The 21983-nt window shown below is 50.6% G+C and overlaps 1 protein-coding gene across 4 annotated transcripts in view; it reads right to left on the minus strand.

Moving 5' to 3' along the window:
- Positions 1–8584, minus strand: part of SAMD4A (sterile alpha motif domain containing 4A) — a 109201-nt gene extending 100617 nt beyond the window's left edge. For 3 of the 4 annotated variants that reach the window (XM_074869174.1, XM_074869173.1, XM_074869171.1), the window contains exons 1-2: positions 8482–8551; positions 7025–7672 (exon numbers count right to left, since the gene is read on the minus strand). In XM_074869174.1, the coding sequence (XP_074725275.1) occupies positions 7025–7220 (196 nt within the window). In that variant the 5' untranslated portion in view covers positions 7221–7672; positions 8482–8551. Of the gene's footprint in view, positions 1–7024; positions 7673–8481 lie in introns of all 4 variants that reach the window. The other variant, XM_074869172.1, reaches the window with a different exon arrangement.
- Between the last annotated feature and the right edge of the window lie 13399 nt (positions 8585–21983).

The raw sequence follows: 21983 nt of genomic DNA on the forward strand, positions 1-21983 counted from the left end.
TGGGGTTCAGACGCAGGGGTAGTGCAAGGGGTGCCCTTTCGCCAAACGCTTATCTGCGGTAACATTAGACACAAGCACAAAGCTGGAAAGCTAACACACTGACGAATGTATCTTAAAATAAAACGAGCGTTCACACTAATTACTATTTCAGTTACGCTGATTGCAAACATAACTCCCAGCTTGGTAAAAAATTGCTTTCGCGGGCCACAATTTAAATAAAGGTGTTTTTTGATGGAAGACGAGAGAAAGGTCAAAGCTTAAGAAATTGTAGGAAGACGGGAATTTGCACCGTGATCCACAGAAACCTTCACCAACTGCTTCAGGGAAACTTTGCAGGGAACTCTGGCTGACCGGAGCATCAACTATTTTAAAAGCAACTGGCCCAAGTGCAAACATGTATAATATAAATGGCGAGGCGGGCACGCAGCTTTGTTCAGATGCTGAGGTCTAACACGCCACAGGACGTAACCGCACAGACGATCACCCACCGGCAACGGCCCAGGCGACGAGCAGAGCGCTTTCCCCATTCATCCATTTAATCTCATTTGAAGATAAGTGTATTCGCAAACTAGATTATTTTAATTGATGGCTCTACAGTTGGTTCTTATTCAGCTCCCGATCTAAAGCTACCCTTGACCTCTCCCATCAATCTGTATCCTGACAGGTTGAAGACTGCTGTACGCCGTCAGCGATGCCCTGTGTGGTTCCTCCCCTTCACATACAGCCTTGCACCCACCGTCGTGGGGCAGAACTTAATCTCGTTTACTTTTCCAAGTGCAAACAGGAGATACCTGCACAGAAGGGTAGCACTTGGATAGAAAGCAAGGGACAACAAGCTGGGCCAGGCAGACAACTCCAGCTCAGTTCTGCGATGATGCATGAAATGCTTCTCTGCATCTTTTACATGCACTTCAACAGCAGGATTTTTCCCAGCTTCAGTCAGTGGGAAAATTAACCCTGACATCAGGCCCCTCGCCAAGGCATGCATTATATATAAAATAATTAAAAAGACACTGCAAAGTATGGAAAAGTCTCTTTGGGAGAAAGCAGCCCACCCGTGGGCAGACCCGCTTGCACCACACCATGCTCCAGGCAGCAAACCACGCCATTCTCATTAGTTAACTTTTTCCTCCACCGCTTTAAGCCTTTCTACACCCCAAAAAAAAAAAGTTTCCCCCACAAGCTCTGCCTCATGGGAAGAGGCACACCCACCACCAAACTACCCAGCCCTCGTTAGCCCTGCCCGGTGGAGGAGACCTGGGCATTGGTACTGCTGGTGCTTCGGGAACGAGCTACAGGGAGCTTCTCCCTCCTCCTCCTCCTCCTGCAAGGGATGCGTGCCAGGAACCACGAGGGAAGGCGTTTTTAAGCAAACAGGAGAAAATGTAGGAGAGTTAAGTGCAAGCCCAGAGGCATCTCCCCCAGGTCCAGGGGAGAGCAAGGGGAGCCTTCTTCACGCCACGCCACAGACCTGCCTCCAGCCAGGGCTGGCATGAGCCAAATGCTGGCCTGCAGTGCTTCCCACAGCTACTCTGAAAAGCATCTTTAAAAATAAAAATATTTTTGAATTGCAAGAGAATACTGGGTGTGTGGCCTTGCCCAAAGCCCCTGGCTAACATTGCTCTGTACCTCTACACCCCTCCCCTCGCTATTCTCCCAAAAACCCAGCACAGATAGCTTTTAGCCCTCAAGTTTGCAAACAAAACCTGGGCAAGATGCATGGCAGCAGCTCAGGCAACAGCGCACAGAAGAAAAGAAGACAGTGTCCAACAGCTCGGCAGATCTCTCCATTTAAGAGTCCCAGCTCGTGATTTTTAATGAGCAGAGCTGGCAGGGCTGCTCACACCTCTCTCCAGGCAGAGACAAGTGTGCAGAGGGATCATGCGATGCCAGTGTCTGACATTGCACTTAAAACTTCCTATTGCTCCCACCAAGCACAGGGCTTAGCAACTCGCCCCCTTCTCCTCTCAGGATGCCTGCTTGGCCTCTCCAGTCCTCGCCATGGGACAGCCCAGCGATGCTCTTGCACAGCACAAGAGCACTTAAACTAGAGCTCAGCATCGCAATGCAACAGTAAGCCAAGAAAAATAAATAAATTTTAAAAAAGGAACTTCAAACTGGGCACTGGGATGATTTTCCCTCAGTGGGGTTCACTGGGGACGAACAGCAAAATTTGCACAGCGGAGGGGGAGCAGCTTCCCAATGAGCTGGGAGACTGCAGCAACAGTCGTAGGGCTGGAGCCACAGTGACCTAAAGATATACGAGGTGAGGTCTGCAGGAACATGTAATACCTTTTAATAGACCAGCTGGTACAGTTGGGGGGGGGGAAAAAAAAACCAACCACAACCACACAAGTCCTCCTTTGAGCTGGTGCACCTCTGTGCTTGGCCATTTTTTCCAGCTGCATCACTTGGTCTAATTAAAGACATCACCACTCCCTGCAACCCTTGTCTCTTCCTCTGGCCAGTCCTTCCCAGGACGAGAAATCTAGGTCATTTTGATGCTCTCATTGTGATACTTGACAGCCTGCCGAAATGAAATAAAGATTTTGGCCTTAACATGTGAAGTAGTTAATGGCCTGTGCACAGGGCAAAGAAAGCTTGTTGTCCTTCAAGACCGAGGGCTTAAAGTTGTCACTCTGCTACCACCAGCGCAGATGGGTGTTTGCATGCCTGGTGGTCCCACAAGAGCCTCCGGGCATCTCTGTCGACCAGCAGAGACTGCAGGAGCGAGGAAGCCGTGGCAGATCTGAAGCTGGGGCTGGTGGGACGGGATGTGGGACTACTCTTGAAAAAAAAAAAAAAAAAACAAAAAAAACCAACCACCCAGTCGCACCCCTGGCCATCAGTGAGGGGATGCCCAAGCCCCTGAGAGCAGAAGCACACCCCACACTCAACACAAAAAGCCTAGAGACCACGTTTGGTGGATAGAGCAGCCCCCCATCTCCTCATCGGGCCTGTACCCCACGGAGAGGCCATAGCCAGCACCCCGCGGTGTCTCAGCGCCAGCCGGCCGGGCGCAGGAGGAGCTCGGGTCCCGCTCCCACCATGGGACACATTACGCTCCTGCCTGACCTTTACTGGTGGCTTGGAGGAGGTCGCCACATCCTGATGGCTCCGAGCAGCTGGGACCGAAGCAGCCCGGCAAGGCCAGGCTGGAAGGAAGGAAGGAAGTTATAGCAGGCTTTTAAATAGCGCTATGTAATACCTGAAACTTCTATTTCTGTGCATGGATAATATGGTTTCCATATTCTTCTCCATGCACGGCACGCCAAGCCATTCGTACTCAAACTGAATTAGCAGCAACTTGCATTCTTCACCAGTTAAACCATTAAAGCTCTGTGAGGCTACTCACAGCCACCATTTAGGATAACCACAAGCTGTACACTTCATCTAATGAAGAAACGTACAGATTTCCTTCCGTGTTTGCTTCTCACTTCTACTTTACCTTTATAACCAAGCAACACCTTTAAATAAACTACAGATTGCAGGTGATCTGTGCAGCCCCCACACCACATCGCTGGTGGGCTCCAAGACACCAGTGTAGCCTTCTGCAAGATGTTTCTCATCTGGGGTGGGCACCTCTCCATGCCTGAGCAAGTATCCAAAGAATCACAGAAGCAGGAGGCTCCTCAGGGCTTTCTGAGAGTCATACATGGCTCTACACAGCAGAGACACATTGGGTTTGCAGTCCTAACGAAGAGGGCTTGGCTGCCCTTATCAAAAATACCCTTACACTTGGGAAAAAAAAAACCACAAACCTCCTTCAAAATAAATATACTTGCTTCTCCATATCAATTAACTAGTTAAAAAGAGTTATTTTTCTTCCTTGAGGTTTCCCCATCTCATCTGCCATACAGCAGACCTCTCATTTGGAGTCTACCAGGCGAGACACAACCTGGACACCTTTGCTGAGAGGAGGTTTCCTCCACGCCTGGTCCTCACACCCGAAGGCTCATGAGCCCAGCTTGACCAGACAGCGAGGATTTCATGCCCCAACTGATCTCAGTTGTTGGTGATGATAGTGCCAAGGATGGTGCCCATCCACCAAGGAACACAGCAGGGCTGTCACCTCCTTCTAACAGTTGTAAAATAGGGATAACATTCAAGTTTTCTCACCTCCCCAAGGGGCTTAGGGCAAGCAACAAGTCCCACATGTACAAAACAACTCGCTTCTCACAAGCACCCACCGTTTATGTCAATTTGGACACTTGCTCCAGCACATTAGACCAGCACATTGCATTCAGACCAGCATTACTTAACTCGTGGTGACACCCCTTGCCAGACGGAGGATTTCATCTATGCTTCATTGAAGGTGACCTCACCACGTCTTACATTCAAGCTCTGCAACCCCATCACCCTGCAGTCCCTTGCACACCACCATTGCCATGTCACCAACATCAACGAGGATATTGTTGGGGCACCTACAAGCACGGAGCCACCATTTCCAAGTCAGCAAACACCAAGAAAACATATCAGGAGGCACCTCAGCCCCCAGCCTGGGCAGGAATCAAGCTCAAATTAGTTAAGCAAACAACAGGATTGAAACAGTAAAGAGTAACTCAAGGTTAGATGATGACACTGCTTTTCAGAAGAACTTGGTGTGATTCCACTGCCAGGCAAGCGACAAATGTCAGACTGCAAAATGGGTGCTGAATAGCAGCTATTTAAAAAAATACAGGTGGTTTTATGAAGAAGACAGCATTAACACTGGAGACGAAAAGCTATTTCCCAACAGCACCTCAGCTACCCTTCCCTCCACCGCAACAGGATTACCCAGCTCAGAAAAGTGCGTGTCCTGTTCTGCAGGACGCATAGATACGTCCATCCCATGGGAAAGCAGTATGGAGGGGTGTCTGGCGAGAAAGAGGAACTCGGCGGATCCAGGTTTTGCTATTGGAGTTACAAATGCCCTGGAGGAACAGCTCATTTTTGGAAGAAATGTCAGGGAAAGTGCAGGCAGCTCCACAAACGCACTGAGGGACAGGCAGGAGGCTGGATGCCAAGCTTCACTCGCAGGAGAAATCCTCGCGCCAAGCAAGGTCAACGGGATTACAGGGGCAAGCAGGGATTGCTCGCACGAGTAGAGATGGGAAGGGTCCAACCCCTGGTTTCCACCCTGGCTTACATCGAGCAAATGCCACCACACAGCCGGCCATGCGTGACTTTGTATCTGGGAGGACTTCAAAACACTGTTTTCCTTCATAATTCGCCTTTGGCGCGGTCAGGAGGGAAATCAACCCCCTCTAATTACCTGACCAACCGAGGGGACACGGCTATCACCACCGACACAACCCAACTGAAAAACTGCGACACTGGTAAAAATAATAAAATTAAAAATATATTGCTGACGCCGACTTGCAGCAGGAATTGCAGCAAGCCCGTGCTAAGACCGGCATGGGAGGCTGCACATTTATCCCGGAGCAGCTGGGTTTAGAGAGCATGCTCCCTCCCTGCCCCCCCCCGGGGGCCTCCCCACCCAAATGGATGAGGTTTGGCCCTTCAGCTGTTTATAAAACCAGCAGTATTGCACCCAGACGCACTCAGCAGCATTCCTCCCTCTCATTCCTGCGAGCTATATAAGGGAACGGCCAATTCCAGCCTTGCTCCCCCCTTGTAGCCAGCCCCGATCCAGGAGCAGCCCCGGGGTTGGTTTCCTGCAGAAGGACTTAAATCCGTTCTCGGTTGAACACGGCGTTGCGCTGGACCTTGTCATCAAATGGCAGCACAGGCAGCGAGCTGCCAAATCCTGCCGGCTCGGTGCTCTAATCGGGAACAGCTGGAGAAGGACCCCACATTTTTTCCCGCTCCGTCAACACGGGGGGCTCCGTTCGGGATCCGGCCGTCGCCAGCCCGCAAGATTTCCACCTTTCACAAAACCCAACCGGCCACTCCCCGGCGCCCTTCCGACACATACAGCCCAAAAACCAAGAGCTCCCAGCTCCCCCCACCCCGAGATTTTAAACAAAAGGGATGCTTTGCAACAGGGGGAGGGTTTGCTTTGCCTTTTTTTTTTTTTTTTGGAGGGTTTGGGGAAACGCAACTATGGAACTTAAAGACAGATTTTCGCCTTCCCTACTCGTACTCTGTATTTCAGAAACTCTGCTTAAAGCGACTTGCATCCCTGCGTGTATCTGCACACACACACACACACACACACGCAGGGACATACATGTTTGTGCTGCATACACACCCATAAACAACCACGTTAACACACGGCGCAATTCGCACACCGCTCGTGCCGTTTTCACCCTGCTCTAACTCCATTTACTTCTGCGGAGTTAACTTGTAATGGTGTGTAAATAAAACCGAAATACACTTTTGTAGCCGTGCACATTTTCTGTAACGCACCCTGGACGTTCAGTAACGTAAAACGCTCTACTCATATTTTCTTAGAGCTCCACTGAAACACAAGGGGGTATTCAGAGCCGCAGGAAAAAAAATGCGTCCAAACAGGATCTGAATGATGAAATAGGAATTGCCACATTAAAAAAAATAAATGAATAAAATAGGGTAACGCGGCTGCCCAGACCTTTAGAAAATAACAGTTCCTCTAAGGTAGCGATGGGCTGCTTCTGCATGTTGCAGAAAGCAAAGCAAGCCACGTTGTCCAAAAGAAGCCTAGAAAATCCAGACTCTACGTGACCTGACTTACTTATTTCACAGGAAACTGCATGGAAGGAGGAAGGGGGGTGGGGGGGGTGGGGGGGAAGAGAGGAAAAAAAAAAAAAACCACCAATCATTCATGCTACCGTAGTTACACCACGCCATAGACTGGAGTAGTTTGCTGTGAAAAATCAAACTGAAATAAACCATCGCCCGTTTGAAAAATAAAACGTAAGGAGAGAAGCTGTTAATGCAATCAAGCTGAGGAGCCCTGGCTCACCAACCTCCCTCTTGGGTGGTTGCTTTTCGGTGGGGGTTTTTTGTTGGTTTTTTGTTTTTTTTTTTTAAAATTTTGCCTGCATTAGAGCATCGTTCAAGAAGGGTTGCAGAAAAAAAAAAAAAAAAACACCACACTCACCGGGGTTGTTGGCTTCCCCTTCGAGGATGTGGAGCTCGGTGCAGTCTGCCAGGGAGTGCTCCAGGCAGAGCTGGAGGAAGCGAGCTTGGGTCCGGCTGACGCGTTTCAGCAGCGAGAGCAGCGCAACAGTCTGCTCACACTCGTTCCAGCCCTTGAACCAACCGGCCAACACGCCGACCTGGTCTCGAAACATCATGGTGAGCCGGCGGCCGGAGGAGACACCTCTGCGGGGGGAGAAAATAAATAACCGGGAAAGCCTCCCTGCCCCGACTCTCCTCCCCTAAGTCTTGGGTCAGGATTAAAAAATAATAATAATAAAAATGGAAAACAACAACAGTCTCCTTCGCAATAAAAAGGGTGGGTTTTGTTTTGGACGCAGCTTTCGGCCTGGGTTGGGTTTTGCTCCCTCTCTTCTGGCTCCGGTGCAGTGCTGGAGTCCCTGACGGTGACAAGGGAGGGAGGGGGAAAAGGAGGGGGAATCGGGGGGGGCACCAAAAAAAAAAAAAAAAAGCCAAAAAAAAAAAGGAAAACCCCAGCGTCAGGGCTGCCCCCAGCGAGGCTGCGGCGGCGGGCAGGGCAGGGCAGGGCGCGGCGGGGGGGCTGCCTCCTCCCGGCGGGGGGCGGCGGGGGGCGTCGGGGGCCTCACACCTGGAAGAGAGAGCGGGGGCGTCAGGGGGGGGGAGGAGGAGGAGGGGGAGGAAGGCTCGCCCTCGGCCCTGGCACGCAGCGGCCCGGGCACCGCAGCCCCGCTGCCTTCCTCCCCCTCCTCCTCCTCTTCGAACGAGCAGATAGATCTCCGAGCCCCCCCCCCCCCCCCCAGCCCGGTTCGGGGAGGTGGGGGGGGGTGCACCCCCTCCCACTGCACCCAGCGCCCCCCCAGGGTGCACCCAGCAGCACGGGGGAGTGTGGGGGGGTGTAAGCAACCCCCGTGCAGTGCACCCAGCACCCCGGGGAGGGGGGGTCGGGGGATCAGCACCCCCACACACCCCGCCAATGCATCTAGCACCCCGTCAGGGGAGGGAGGGAGGGAACTCCCCTCCCCGCGGCACCCAGGCACGGGGAGGACCCCCCCTCAATGCATCCAGCACCGCCGGGGGGGGGGAATAAGCAACCCCCGCACTGCATCCGGCACCCCGAGATAAGCAGCCCCCCCCCTCCATACGTCCAGCACCCCCATGGAGGGGGGGGAGAATAAGCACCCCCCCAACGCATCCAGCGCCCCGAGATAAGCAACCCCCCCAAACATCCAGAACCGCATGGGGGGGGGGGGGGAGGAATAAGCACTTCCCCCATACACCCAGCACCCCCATTTATGGGGGGACCAAGCAACCCCCCCCACACGCATCCAGCCCCCGGGGGGTGTCCCCACTGCAGCAAAGCACAGCTGAAGGGCGAAGGGGAACGAGTTCCCCCCCCCCAAAAAAAAAAGTTCCCCCCCTCCGCACTGTCACACTCACCTGACTCACAGCGGCCCCGGGGAGCGGGGGGGGGGTCGGCGCGGCGCTGGGGGGGGCCGTGCCATGGCGGGGAAAGGGGACGGGGAAGGGGGGGGGAGAAAGGGGAGGGGGGGGCCGCGGGGCGCGAACGGCGGCGGCGGCTCCGCGGCGCGAGACTGAGGCCGGCGGCGCGCCGAGCCCCCGCTCCCCACATGCCGCTCATTTGCATAGCGGTGACGTCATGGCGGGGCGGGGCGGGGCGGGGCGCGCGGGGAAGCCGGGATGGGGGGGGGGAACCCACCATCTAGTGGAGCGCGGGGTAATGGCAGGGGCGGGGTTGGGGGGGAGGGAAAAAAAAAAGCTACTTCGGGCTCCGGTCACTGTCGCATCGGCAAGAAAGTGTCTTTAAAACATTTTTTTTTTTTTTTTTTGGGGGGGAGTGTTTTTCATATCGGCGCACTCAGCGGTAAACGGTACCCCGGGGTTTTGGCGGGTGGCGATGGGGATGGATGGATGTAACGCTGCAGGCGCTACTAGGATTTGTGTTGCGGGTCCTCAGTATCCCCCACAGATTTTATTTCCCTGGTCTTCGAGGGATGAGTGATACAGGTATCTCCTAAGAAGGGAAATGGGGGGAAAAAAACCCCAAGTACGAGCATTTTGCGTGAAGACAGCAAATACTGAGGAGAATCTAATGCTTTATAAAGCATAAAAAATGGTGTAAAGCGTCTTCATTTGTAAAAGGATGTGGGCTGTCCGATCCTTGTGCAGCTGGTGCATGGGGGGACAAGTGACATGGGCACCTTTGCAGCAATTCCTAGTCCCCGTGGCTTTGCGGACAGGGCAGCTCAGAGGCGAGTCAGAGACGTGTTTGGGTGTCGGGAGATGGCGAGGGAGGGAGATGTGATGGGATCGTGGCAAAGCAAGGGCCGAACCCCTCCACCGGCAACTCCTGCGTGCTCTGGTGGGTGCTGGAGAAAGGAAAACTCCAGGTTTGTGCACCCTTTGGCTTAAAAAGCAATGCACACGGCTGAGTCCATCCCTTTTTTGGGGGAAAAAAAATGTAGCAGGGAGATAAATGTTGCTCGAAGCCCTCGGGAATGCCCGATCCCGTGTGCAGGAGCGTCGATCCCGCAGCAGGACCACGCGATGAGGATCACCAAGACGCTTCCAGCAGCTCCTATACGTCAAGTGCAAACGGTCCATCTCCCCCCGCTTACGTGTTTGCGTGTAACACGCTTTAGCTTTCAGTATGTCTGGTGACTAATTAAACAAACAGGAGCGGAGTTCCCTGCCAACAAACCCCAACCATCTGTCTCATCCTCCAGCTCCATCCTAATAAATGGTCAATCAAAGTGCCCCTTTCCCCTCACCTCGACGCCGACAGTCCTCCTGCCGGCCGGGCGTGCTGAGGGACGGCCCATGGAGCTGCGAGGATACACCATCTGCCGCGCCGGTGTGTACGTTTTGCACGGGGACGCGGATCGAGGCTCGTTAAAGCATCGGCGTTAACGGCACGAGGAGCTCCGGGCAGAATGCCGCGTGCTTGCACGTTGCTAATTTAAGAGTTGCCAAGCTTTGCTTTGCTGATAACGCCTCTCAGGTTTTGCATTTTGCACATCTAAAGTGGTAACAGCAGCCATCAGAAGAATATTTAGGGCTGAAATATCAAACGCAGCCCTCCGCGAGGCCGGGCAGATCGGCGAGAGATGGTGTTCCCCCACACGCAGCAAGTCATGAACGAGCGAGAGTAAAAGAACCGAAGCCACAGAGTCTGTGAAATAAAACCCAAAAGAATCATCCGCCACCCAGGACCCCACAGTACCCAATCCCCATAGTGCCCCCAGGAAGCAGATGTGGAGGAGTGAGATCCTGATGTAACGGCATACGCTGTGATGTTTGGAGGTTTCTATGGTAATTAAAAAATATATCTGCGACTCATGGAAGAAATACCCTGCTGCATCACTAGATGCATTGCGGGGCGGGTGCCCGTTGCAGATCAGTGCAGTAGAAAGATCCCCAAGCTGGCTGGAAGCAAATCTCCTTTTCTAGGGCTAATTGGCTGGGGTGGGGGGGGCTCATCAACACCTCTGTGGTTAACTCTCTTCCCCATGGAGCATCCAATGTGCAGCCACTATGTCCTGGGAGCAGAGACACCCCAGCCAGCTCTGCACAAACAAAAGGCAGAGAGAGTGGCGAAGCGGGGTAATTCCATTTTATATGGCAATTCCTGGGGGACGCCGGGATCTTCATGGATCCAGCTGAAGTATTTCTGCAGGGCTGCAAGCCCCGGGGCAAAAAAGTGGAGGCTGCTAGCGGGGCTTTGCGTGGTCTGTGCTGTCGTTATCTGGCTGGGGCAGAGCCGTGGTCTGGCCGACCTCTGCTGCCGGCATGCCGGGGTGGCTCGGTACAGCAGCATTTAGGTACCTTCTACGTTTCTGTTTACCACTTTGGAGAGAAAACAAGAGGCTTGTGGTAATATTAGCCAAGCAGGTGGTCTAAACAAATTAGTGAATCCTGACGGTTCATAAGTTCAAAGGAAGCAGTTGCTCATCTCCGTGGAAGCTATCTGATAACGTATTTAGCTGAAAGAAGGATGAGGATATCCACCAGCACACAATGGCCTAGATTTCCTATCTCATTAAACCCAAGTATTAGGGAAAATATCATGGTAGGCAGGCTGAGATAACTAAACACAGCATTTCTTCCACTTGTTCCTCAACAAAGTGCGAATTGGCCACTGGGATGCTAGCATTTTCCTTACCTTGGGTGGTGGAGCTGTACGATTCATACAAATAAGACCCGCCAAAAACAAACACAAAAACCCGAAATCTAAGAAAAGTAAAACCAAAAATTAAATAATAAAAGCTACATGGATCTATATTTCCAAACTGGGTGGGGCAGCTGTTGAAAATTTGTATTTATAGTCATGCTCCCGTGCCCAGTCTGGGGTTCGGGGATGACCTCGGGTCTGAATTTGCCATGAGAGGAGCAGCGATCTTCCAAGGGGCTGGGGAAGGACAGAGATCTCTTCCGCACTGAAGAAAACAGAAAAAAAAATATGATCCCAGGCCTGGAATACCTAACCTAACTCTACATACACCGCATTTTGCTGGCATCGTTTTGGGGCAGGGTGTGAAATGCTTGTCTTCCAGCCTTAATGCATGACCTTGCCCTATGGATCAGCTCTCAGCCCAGATGTACAACCACTCCCTCTTAAGTCCCGTTAGTGGTAAATTAGGTGTTGTAGCCTAAATCCTCCTGAAAGCAGTGTGGGCTGACTGGCCTGATGCAGGAGGCAGTGATCGACGGGCGATGAGGGACGAGGGCTGGGAGGAAGAGCACATTTAACCCTCTGGCATGAGCTGCAGCAGGGGGTCGGTGCACAGCTGAAGGGGAAAGAAAAGAAGTGGCAGCATCTGAGCGCTAGTGGAAGCAAGTGGAAGCACTGGGAAATACTGGTTAGCATGGGAAGCACTGCTCACATTATTTGTTTAGCCATAGTCAAGGGGGTTGCTTTGAGAAGCCCCGTTTCATCTCTGAAAACACCATCGTGTTGTGCTGTGAGCACACCAGCATCTGCCTCGCCAGCAGCCTCAGCTCTGCCCTGTGCACTTGGTGAGTTGGCTCATAGGGACCCCAGGGATACAGAGGCAACAAAATAAATAAGCTTAACTAGTGGTTCTCAAAAAAGCACCCCTGGCAAACGTATCACAGGCAGCTCTGATGCCCGGTGACATGCACAGAATCGGTGACGAAGAGGAGCTTGAGGAAGAAGGGGATGCAGAGGATTTATTTAACCCAGCAGGCAGTTTCATTGAGCTCTTCCCCTTGAATATAGCCCCTTGAATATAAACACAGGCTTTCGCATTGCAAAACCTTATCATCCCACCAACAGCAAGTGAATATCTGCAGAATTTCTCTTTGCAAAACTGAGACCTCTGTGTGTGTCGAGGGCAAAGCCTGACTCAAGCCCTGCTGGGCCTTCGGGACAGCCTGGTTATTAGGCTGGTTCGTGTGGCACACGAGGGATGTCCCATCCCGCCCCCTCCGCCGGCCGTCGGCACAGGCACGGAGCACAGCTCCAGCTCACACCTCGGATGGGTCTGCAGAAAGATGCCTGAGCAGCTCTGGGCCCCTCTTCATGTGCACTAACACCCTGTAAATGCCTGCCGGCGAGATAACTCCCTGGATGGCTATATCCCATAGCCTCACGTCATGTTTACCTACAACACTCAGATTTTTCAAACCATTTCCAGCCAGCAATGAAAGCAGCTTGTTGTAGGACTTGGAGCTGACTGAGGCTGTGTTGCAAGCAGATGGCCTTGATGAAACAAGACACTGATCCCCAAGGAGGCACCATTCAACGGAGCTGCTCGACTCCCCGGCTCCAGCAGCTCCAAGACAGGCTTGGAGATGTGCATTAGCATGCACCATCGAGGAAATTGCTTCCCTGACTACCCCTTTCAAGCAATTCTCTTTGGAAGCCTGGTTCCAACTCAAGACATATGTCAGCAACACTGATACTAAGGCAGTTTTCCTACTTAATTATTAATAATGAAGCATGCCTGGTGCTGACAAAATGATGGTAATTTAAGGAGAATTTCCTTAAAGGAGAATGGAAGAGTTGCTAGGTTGGCTGAAGTTTTAGACGTAGCCAACATGCTGGTGTGGAGGAAAACCTTCACACTTCCACCTGATAAAATGGCAGGGGATCCAAGCATGAAAGGCAAACACGTCGGGAAACAGCTCGCATTGATCCTCCTGCTCCTGGCTCCAAACACCCAGTTTTCCACAAAACCTAAATAAGTAACACCTAGGGCTGAGTGCAGCTAGAACAGATGTAAATAGAGATGATCCACTGAGGCCTCTAAGGGGTATCCTCCATTTTGCCTGAGTCCTCTAGAGACATTGCAAGAAGTAACAAGAAGGGGACAAGATATGGAAACTGAGCTGGGCAGAGAGGCACCAGCTGTGTAGGAGGTAGGATGGGTTTTGCTTCTCAGGAGTCCTCAGGAGAGCTCCATAAATGAAGGCTGGCACGTCTATGAAGGGCTAACTGGGTGTTGCATTTAGGGTGAAAATACATGTGGTAAGAGATAAATCCCCTTGTGTTCTAGCTGGTCCTCAGAGATTAAAGGGGCTAGGGGCGGCTGGACTTATCTCTTAATAGGTATGTCAACTGGGGCCGTAACTATAGGCCTGACCTGGATGCCCAAACAGCCCATATGCTGTAGGCCCAGCTGCATTCAAAAGAAGCCATCAGATTCATGAATAGTGAGGATTAGTGGCTGTCACTATAGGTCTGACCCAGCCCAAACAGCCCACGCACTGTAAGTCTGGTTGCATTCAAGAGAAGCCGTCCGATTCACGAATAGGACGGTTTATTTTTATGCAACATCTACAGATTCTTTAAGATTGCCTATGATAAATGCACAAACTGCAGGTTGTTATATAGCACTACACAAAAGAAAAACGATTCCAATCACACACACTAAGTTCCCGGGTATACACTCGGCGTAGCCAAGGAAATCTTACCAAAAGGCGTCCCTTCTGGGGGGGGGGGCAAGAGCACAAACCCATCGATCTGTCCCTCCGATTTGGTGTCGGATAATTGTCCCTCCAAGTTAGTACAAACTTGGGGTAGTATTTATCTTAGTTTGTATGTGTGAGTGGGTGGGACTGTAGTCAAACCATTACCTTCTGAGTAACGACACGGCACATTCCTTGGTACTAGGGGTACAGCTGTTTTCTGTGGGGAAAAAAGGGAGGATGAGGAACAAGGCTGGCAAGCTACTGAAAAAATCATCCCTTGAGAGAAAAGAGTAGAGCAGGAGATAAATCTGTCCTTGGAATGAGTGAAAGAATGGGACCACACGGCCCACACCCCGCTTCGCATTCCTCCTTGACGCCACAACAAACACAAATCACTGGACCTCCATCCCATCCTGTGCTTGCTCTGGGCACCCAGCGTCAAGGAAATGTGTGTTTTCAGATTTCTCACTGTTTTGCTTTTCTCATGTTTCCAACACCTAACACGGGGTAATACCAGCCCCAGCTCCCTGATGAACCAGACTGGTTGGACAATGCTCCACCAGATGCTTAAACTGCTGCTCGGATGTATTTATGTGTTTCTTTGAAAAACAGGGAAGAAATAAATAGGTAAGATTGTAAATGTTGCTCCGTATATACCAAACTCAGCTTGTCTCCAGCCACCATCCAGCAGAGCACAGCGGAGGTCATGAGTTCCCTGAGGAGCCTGGCATGGGGAGTGGGGTACCCTGACAGCTCTGCCCATGGGCCACTCAACACGCTTGGTGCAATACACCAAAATGCCCCAAAACCACCATTCCTGTCTTCATGGGTATCAGCAAGATACTCTGCAACAGGTGGGAAAAGAAAAAAAAGGAGAAGATTCTCATGGAAATGAGCAAATACAAAAAGGGGATAAAACCATCTTATTAGATCAGATTCGTGCAGGTAGGGTCACTCAGCTGGACCATCTCCAAATCCCGCTACAAAGGATTATATTGCTCCAAATAAGAGACATACAAAAGACTGAAAATCATTCCTACTTCTGTGCTTTAAGGAGCTCATTTGGAGAGGCAAGGCTCTTGATCAAAAACCAGTGGAAATATCTTTGGGTTTGCCTTGCCCTTGTATGGACTGGTCCTACTCCCGACAGCCGAGGCTACCACATAGTTACAATACGAGATCACGCGTTACGTCCCAGTGTAGACGTCTGTGGTTAAAACTGGTTGCTGGCTCCAGGGCAAAGCTTTATGAGCCACCACGTTTCCTGTAATTGTCCCCAACTTCATCAGCATCCAGCCACCTCTCTGTCCCCACCACCTCTTTTAATAGCTTTCAGACTACATGGGACAAGGAAAATACTGGCTGTGCTGGAACACATGGTTTTTCTGGGAATCCTTGGAGAATGAACACTTGATGTGCAGCAACCAGGAACATTGAAGGACACTATTGAAAAAGTGGCCTATGGAGGTCCAGCCATTCCAGTTAGCTACAGCAGATGTATCCAGAGGGGGTAGTGGAGCCCCACATTGCCTGGCTGCAGTCACTGGAAGCAGGAGCAGGATGAACTGCAGAGAAATCTGCACATTGCCAACCTACCTGTAAAACCCAACAAAATAAAGCCCAGCAAAACGAGTGGCAAAGTATTGCAGAGGGTACAACTCTGCAAAGCCTGGAGGGTGCTGTGAAATAAGTGTCTAATGGGTTACTGCGAGTCGATCCAACAGTTAAAGCACGGTAACATCAAGGTAAAGGTTGCTAAAATGAAAGATATAAATGACCCCATTAAAACACGTCATAGGGTCAAGAGTCCTTTATATTATCAAATACCTTTTTCAGGACAGGAGAAAAGCAAATTGTTAATGATAGAGCATTAAATGCTGTTGGACTCAACGGAGACTTTTTCGTTAAGAAGTTGGCGCTGAAAGTGAAAACCGGAGCTGGCAGACTTATTTACACATTTTCATGTCTCTGGGAAGATACTTAAAGATTGAAAGACTGGAAAAGCTATAGCCATTCTTAAATGTGAATCCACCAGCTCTTGGCAAACCTCTTTCTTTTGGCCCTATCGCAAAAAGTAAAGGTCTTGTGTCACTCAAGCCGTCCCAGCAGAGGAGGGTTTGGATGCTGCTGCTGCCACTCCAGCCAGGGTTGGTAGTGACCACCTAGGAAGGAATGGCTTTCAAAAGAAAGGCAGCAGCTGGGTTGTCAATCTTGTCTCCGTGTATGGCAACGTCTCGTGCAAAGCGTTGCTTTTCAAGCTGTCATACGCCATAAATGGCTGTCCTGTTCTTACTTTGATCAGTGCAACGTGCCGCCCTAGGAAGGGGTCTGCTAGCCTTGGCAAGCGGACCAGCCACACAAGAAAACGCGGTGCCTGACTCCCTCGGGGCTCCCCACTCGCTGTAATTATCCCCAGCCTCGCTGCCAGCAATATCCCACCCTGCCTTCCTGCAAGCTGGTGCATTTTGAGCTTGCGGTCTAGGCTCTTTCCCTACAGGGGAAATCCTTGAAATCAAGGACCCTCAGGAACTGGAGACTAAAATCAAGTAGCTCCAAGCACGGTGTCTGTGTTGTGTTTGACCAGCTAAGACACAACAGAACATCTGTATCTCACAGTCCGTTCTGGTGGCAGGAGATTGATGCATGACAACCCCTGGTAGATCTCTGGGGTCTCACTGCCTCTGAACGCAATAGTATCTGCAGAGTTAAAAGAAAAAAAGAAGAGGAACAACTATCAAAATAATTCACAAGTTAGCAATCCTCCCTCTAGCCCGTTTGTTAAATTATTGCTCACAAGGAACTGATAGACACCGAAATAAATAGCACTGTGAGAGAGATAAGTGATGCATTAGACTTCTCACCAGTCCCCTGACTACAGCTACTATTGAAAAATCTGCCAAGAAATATCAGATGTGAAGTGGCTATGCAATGGGAGAGTAAAAAATATTAGGAACCGCCAAAAACCCTCATCTGATGAAGACAAAAAGCTGGAGGAGGCGTCTAAAGCCTAGAAAAGCTTTCTAGGTACAAACTTTCTGCTGATACAAGGACGCCACAAACTGAGGATATAAAACTCAGGTAGCAACTAGTTGTCCAGATAACTTATTGCTGATCCCACAGAAGTAATTCCGGGGTTCACTCAACCCTCAGGAGCACCCGGATTTTTGTCACTTTGGACATCAGACTCTGCTGAAGACTTCATCTAGTCTTAAGAGACTATGTTTACACATAGTATTTTTACTGTTTTAAAACATTCCCATTATGAGATGGCATAATTAAAGCATGAACTCTCCTAGCTCAGATGCAGCAGCATCCACACAAAGGTGCCTTTATGTAGGTGTTGCACATTCCTACAAATTTATGGAACCAAACCAGCAGAAGCCCCTTTTTACAGGTATAACCATCGCTGCACTACAAGCTCATATCTCCTCTACCCTCATCGCTCACAGACACGAGGAAGTAAAAGCAATACAGAAACAATGTGTAGAGCTGCCTGAGTGACTCCACACTGTTCAACAGAGACTTTCTGAGCCTCTCTGGGGCCACTAGCTGGGCAAACATCTCAGGTGATTATGGCTAGCACTGCTTCAGAGAGCAGTGGCAAGGCAGGGAGTGGGCTCTGGCTGGTATTGGGGGGACCCTGCAAAGCATGGGACTCTCCAACGCTCGGTAGGGACCTGAGAGCTGTGCTCCGGTATGCATTTGCAGTACGAGGCCACTGTATGCTGTCAAAGCAACATTAAAATGGGAGTAATACTAAAAATTATCCAGAAATAAACCCCTAATCCTGGTTTCTCTTTGCCCTTCCTGCCCAGCATACTCCAGCAAGACAATACCAAGCCTTTGTAACGGCTTAATTCAGAGGAGGACTTTTGCTGTATCATGTAAAATTCATCTATTCCTGGCATTAATTACATTAGCTATAAACATACAGGACACCAGGGACAGCCTTTGCAGGGGCTGCACGTCCGCTGCAGTGACAGAGACCAGTCCTTGTTTATTCTGAACATCAGGACAACTGAGTAAATTGTGACTGGTGGCCAGTTACTCCAGAGACTTCCCAGTTACACACGTCAGCCCCAGACCTCCTTCACCTGGCAGATCTTGCAGAGCTTCATTGGGGCACGGGGGGAACTGAGCAACGCACAAACTAGCAGGAGAAACTCAGATCCCGAGTCTTGGCTCCTTTTACCATACTTACAGTTTTAAGTTTGATGTTAGCAAGTAAATGAATCATTTTAATCAGATTCACACAGAAGCTTGTCTTAAAGCTGAACAAAACACGTAGATGGGGTCTCATCTGCTCAGACCCATCAAAACATGAGATGATGAACAACTCCTTCCCTTATTTCCAGGTGGGAAACAGCCTCGTGCCAGGTTGGCAGTGTTGGTTACTGGGAGCTCAGCAGACAGCTTCGGCGCTCTGACGGTCAACGGTCATCCTCTGTGGTGGTGGTGAGACCTCGCAGGGTCTGTAGTGGAATGCAGCACCATTTCAGCCCACGAGGAGTAGAGGTCAGGGCATCAGACAATTTTCAAAATGCCTTATGGGAATTCTGAATTCCTCATGGGAATGGGAAGATCATTTTAAGATTAATTGACCTGAATTGTCTCCCTCCTACTATTTGCCCTATACTTGGGGGAGGCAGGTAAGAAGGCAGGTGAAGGGCCTGGAGCACAGGTCTGATGGGGAGCGGCTGAGGGAACTGGGGGGGTTTAGTCTGGAGAAGACGAGGCTGAGGGGAGACCTCATGGCCCTCTACAACTCCCTGAAAGGAGGGTGCAGAGAGGGGGGATGAGTCTCTTGAGCCAAGGAACAAGCGCCAGGACAAGAGGGAATGGCCTCAAGCTGCGCCAGGGCAGGGTCAGACTGGCTCTTAGGAAGTATTTCTTTGCAGAAGGGGTTGTTGGGCGTTGGAATGGGCTGCCCAGGGCAGGGGGGGAGTCCCCATCCCTGGAGGGGTTGAAGAGTCGGGTTGACCCAGCGCTGAGGGATCTGGTGGAGTTGGGAACGGTCAGTGTGAGGTTCATGGTTGGACTGGAGGATCTTCAAGGTCTTTTCCAACTGAGATGATTCTGTGAAGATCCTAACAGAGAACTTTCTCTACAGAAGTAAGATGTCCACATCATAGTCCATTGGCATTTGGAAAGGCACCTTGGGACATCCCTAAGTAACACCACTTAGTTTGATCAACTCCTTTCAAAGCCTCAGCTCTGATTACAGCTGATGAACCAAACTGATCGGTGAGGTACCTCCCGCCTCTCTCCTGCAGCAAAAATTGTTACCAATTTTTAATACCCCAACGCTGCTGAAAAGAAGCAAGTCTTGCTGCCAGAAGTCTGCGTATGTTCCTTGATGTCCCCAAATCCATAAACATCATCTATAATGAGTGGAAAAGGAATGTTATATGACCTCTATTACAACAGGGCGACAGAGCAGAACAGTCTCTGCCAATATACTGTGGTTTTGTGGGTCACAGGAAGGTTTTATTTCTCTCTTAGAGCCTTGAATCCCTGTTTTAAGACAACCAAGGGACACACAAGGCAGCTTTAGAGCTGCTCCTTTTACTTCTCACCTGATCTATATTTTGAGATGGCTTCTTAGAAGAAGGGCAAACGTAATAAGCCAGCTACTGTACTTTTTATAACTCTGTCAGGTCTTTGATTTGGGCCAGCAAGGAAGCTTGTTAGATCCGATAAAGCAACTAAGCATCTCTGGAAAATGCTATTAAAAGAACATGAAATAAATGAAAAGCTGGGACAGACTTAATGGTAAATACATGGCCTGGCAGTTCAGCACGGCTACATCCTGTTTGCCATTATTATTTAATACTGGCATCGATTGGCTGAAGGATGAGACAGACCAGGCAATTCTCTGTGGGGTTTACTTGAATACCAATTTCACTTTGAGATTAAACAAGCCCACAAGCGTGGATCACGCTGTCTTGTTGGGAAATTTTAATGAATTGATTCTGTCGGGGACTACCATGGTCAAGCGGTAAACAACTCCTCTTTGATCGTCTGCGTGGACAAACCAAGTCCCTGCTAACTATCAAGCAGTGACCACCTCCAGGTTAGAGCCAGTGCAGCATTAACCTGCTCCTCTGGAATAACAAGCTCTACAGCCACTATTCCTCATGCTGGTAGTGTAAGCTGTTCATATGGAAACGGCTATTGTCATGGCTCAGGCTCTTTGGTCTTTCTATTTATTTTTCTGAGAGCTCACAGAGGCCTGGAACAATTTACACCAGCTCTCCATTTCACAACAGCGACATGTGGGTACGGAGGGAAGTCTGAAGGATAATTATTTCCACCATCATCACGTTAGTTGCTCCCCTTTAACGGCAGAACAGAATCACAGAATCATCTTGGCTGGAAAAGATCTTGAAGATCCTCCAGTCCAACCATTAACCTCACACTGACCGTTCCCAACTCCACCAGATCCCTCAGCGCTGGGTCAACCCGACTCTTCAACCCCTCCAGGGATGGGGACTCCCCCCCTGCCCTGGGCAGCCCATTCCAACGCCCAACAACCCCTTCTGCAAAGAAATACTTCCTAAGAGCCAGTCTGACCCTGCCCTGGCGCAGCTTGAGGCCATTCCCTCTTGTCCTGGCGCTTGTTCCTTGGCTCAAGAGACTCATCCCCCCTCTCTGCACCCTCCTTTCAGGGAGTTGTAGAGGGCCATGAGGTCTCCCCTCAGCCTCGTCTTCTCCAGACTAAACCCCCCCAGTTCCCTCAGCCGCTCCCCATCAGACCTGTGCTCCAGAAAGCACAGAAAGAACGAAGCTGGTGACACAGATAGGGAGGCTAAACTCGGGGACTACCTCCATCGGGTATGCTGCAACCAAGCTAGCAAAACTCAACGCTGGACCACATAGAAAGGGAAGGCGATTTTTATTTTTAAGACTGATTTCACCCACTCATTCTTCATGCTCTTTCTGCGCTTTCCCATTCTCACTAGCACCAAGACACGCGTGTCTAAGAGCTCGGGTGAGGACTGTCTGTAGTGACACAGAGGACGAGTCCTCACCACGCCTCCGTGATCTGTCCTGAGCGGTGCAGACACCGGGTGGTATTTAGAGTCTTTCTGCTCTCTCATACAGGCAGCTCTGGGTCTGCTTGAGTTGCATCACACTGTTGTTGCTCCACATCTGCACCGTGTCCTTACCCGAGGTAGGACCTCGCTGCCACCAGCACTCGTTCCTTCTGCTACTACAGTCTCCTCTGCTCTCCTCTTGCTGTTCTCAGCCTCCCACATCGCAGCACACAAGCCACTCCTTGTCACGATGGCTTCCATGCAGGCTCATCTGTCTTCCAAAGTTCTCTGGTCAGTCCCCACAGACACCTGGGTATTTAATTTCTGTTTGATAGACAGTGCAAACGAAAGACTGATTTGGCCAGTTTATTCCCTGGCAAGGAAGGTCACTTTACGTAGACTAGATAAATTGCCTTACAAACAGCCTACAGATCACTGGCTGGAAATCTGCGGCTACATCCATCAATTCCCAACCCCTATCTGTCTTTACAACTAAGCATTACTCTTACCACCACCACCATCACCTAAATCTTTCACTCAGAGGCAATCGCCAGGAGCTGGGAAGCAGTGTCGTGGCAAAACAAAACAAAACCAATGAATGATGGGAAGGTGAAGATGGAATACCTTTGAGGAGGGGAAGCTTCCTTCCCTGGTTTGGAGGTGTGCAGCACCTTGGGTGTAGCTTGTACTGGCAGCCCCGTTCAAGGAGCTGCAGGGGAGTGCAGCTGAACAGCCTGGAGCACGGCTTTCTCTCCCCAAGACTGAGCAGCTGTCCTGGAACTGGATGTGGGGCAAAGCTGCAAGGGAACAAGAGGGAGGACAGAAAGCAGCTACTCCCCATTTTCTACAGGTTTTAAAGAGCGTTTGTATTTTTGTCTTATACCAGCAGATGTGAAACCCAGCCTGTCCGTCTTTAGGACAATTTGGCACTCTCAGGAAGCAAACCAACGC

The sequence above is a fragment of the Strix uralensis genome, chromosome 4, assembly GCF_047716275.1.
Source record: "Strix uralensis isolate ZFMK-TIS-50842 chromosome 4, bStrUra1, whole genome shotgun sequence".
Classification (NCBI taxonomy): Eukaryota; Metazoa; Chordata; class Aves; order Strigiformes; family Strigidae; genus Strix; species Strix uralensis.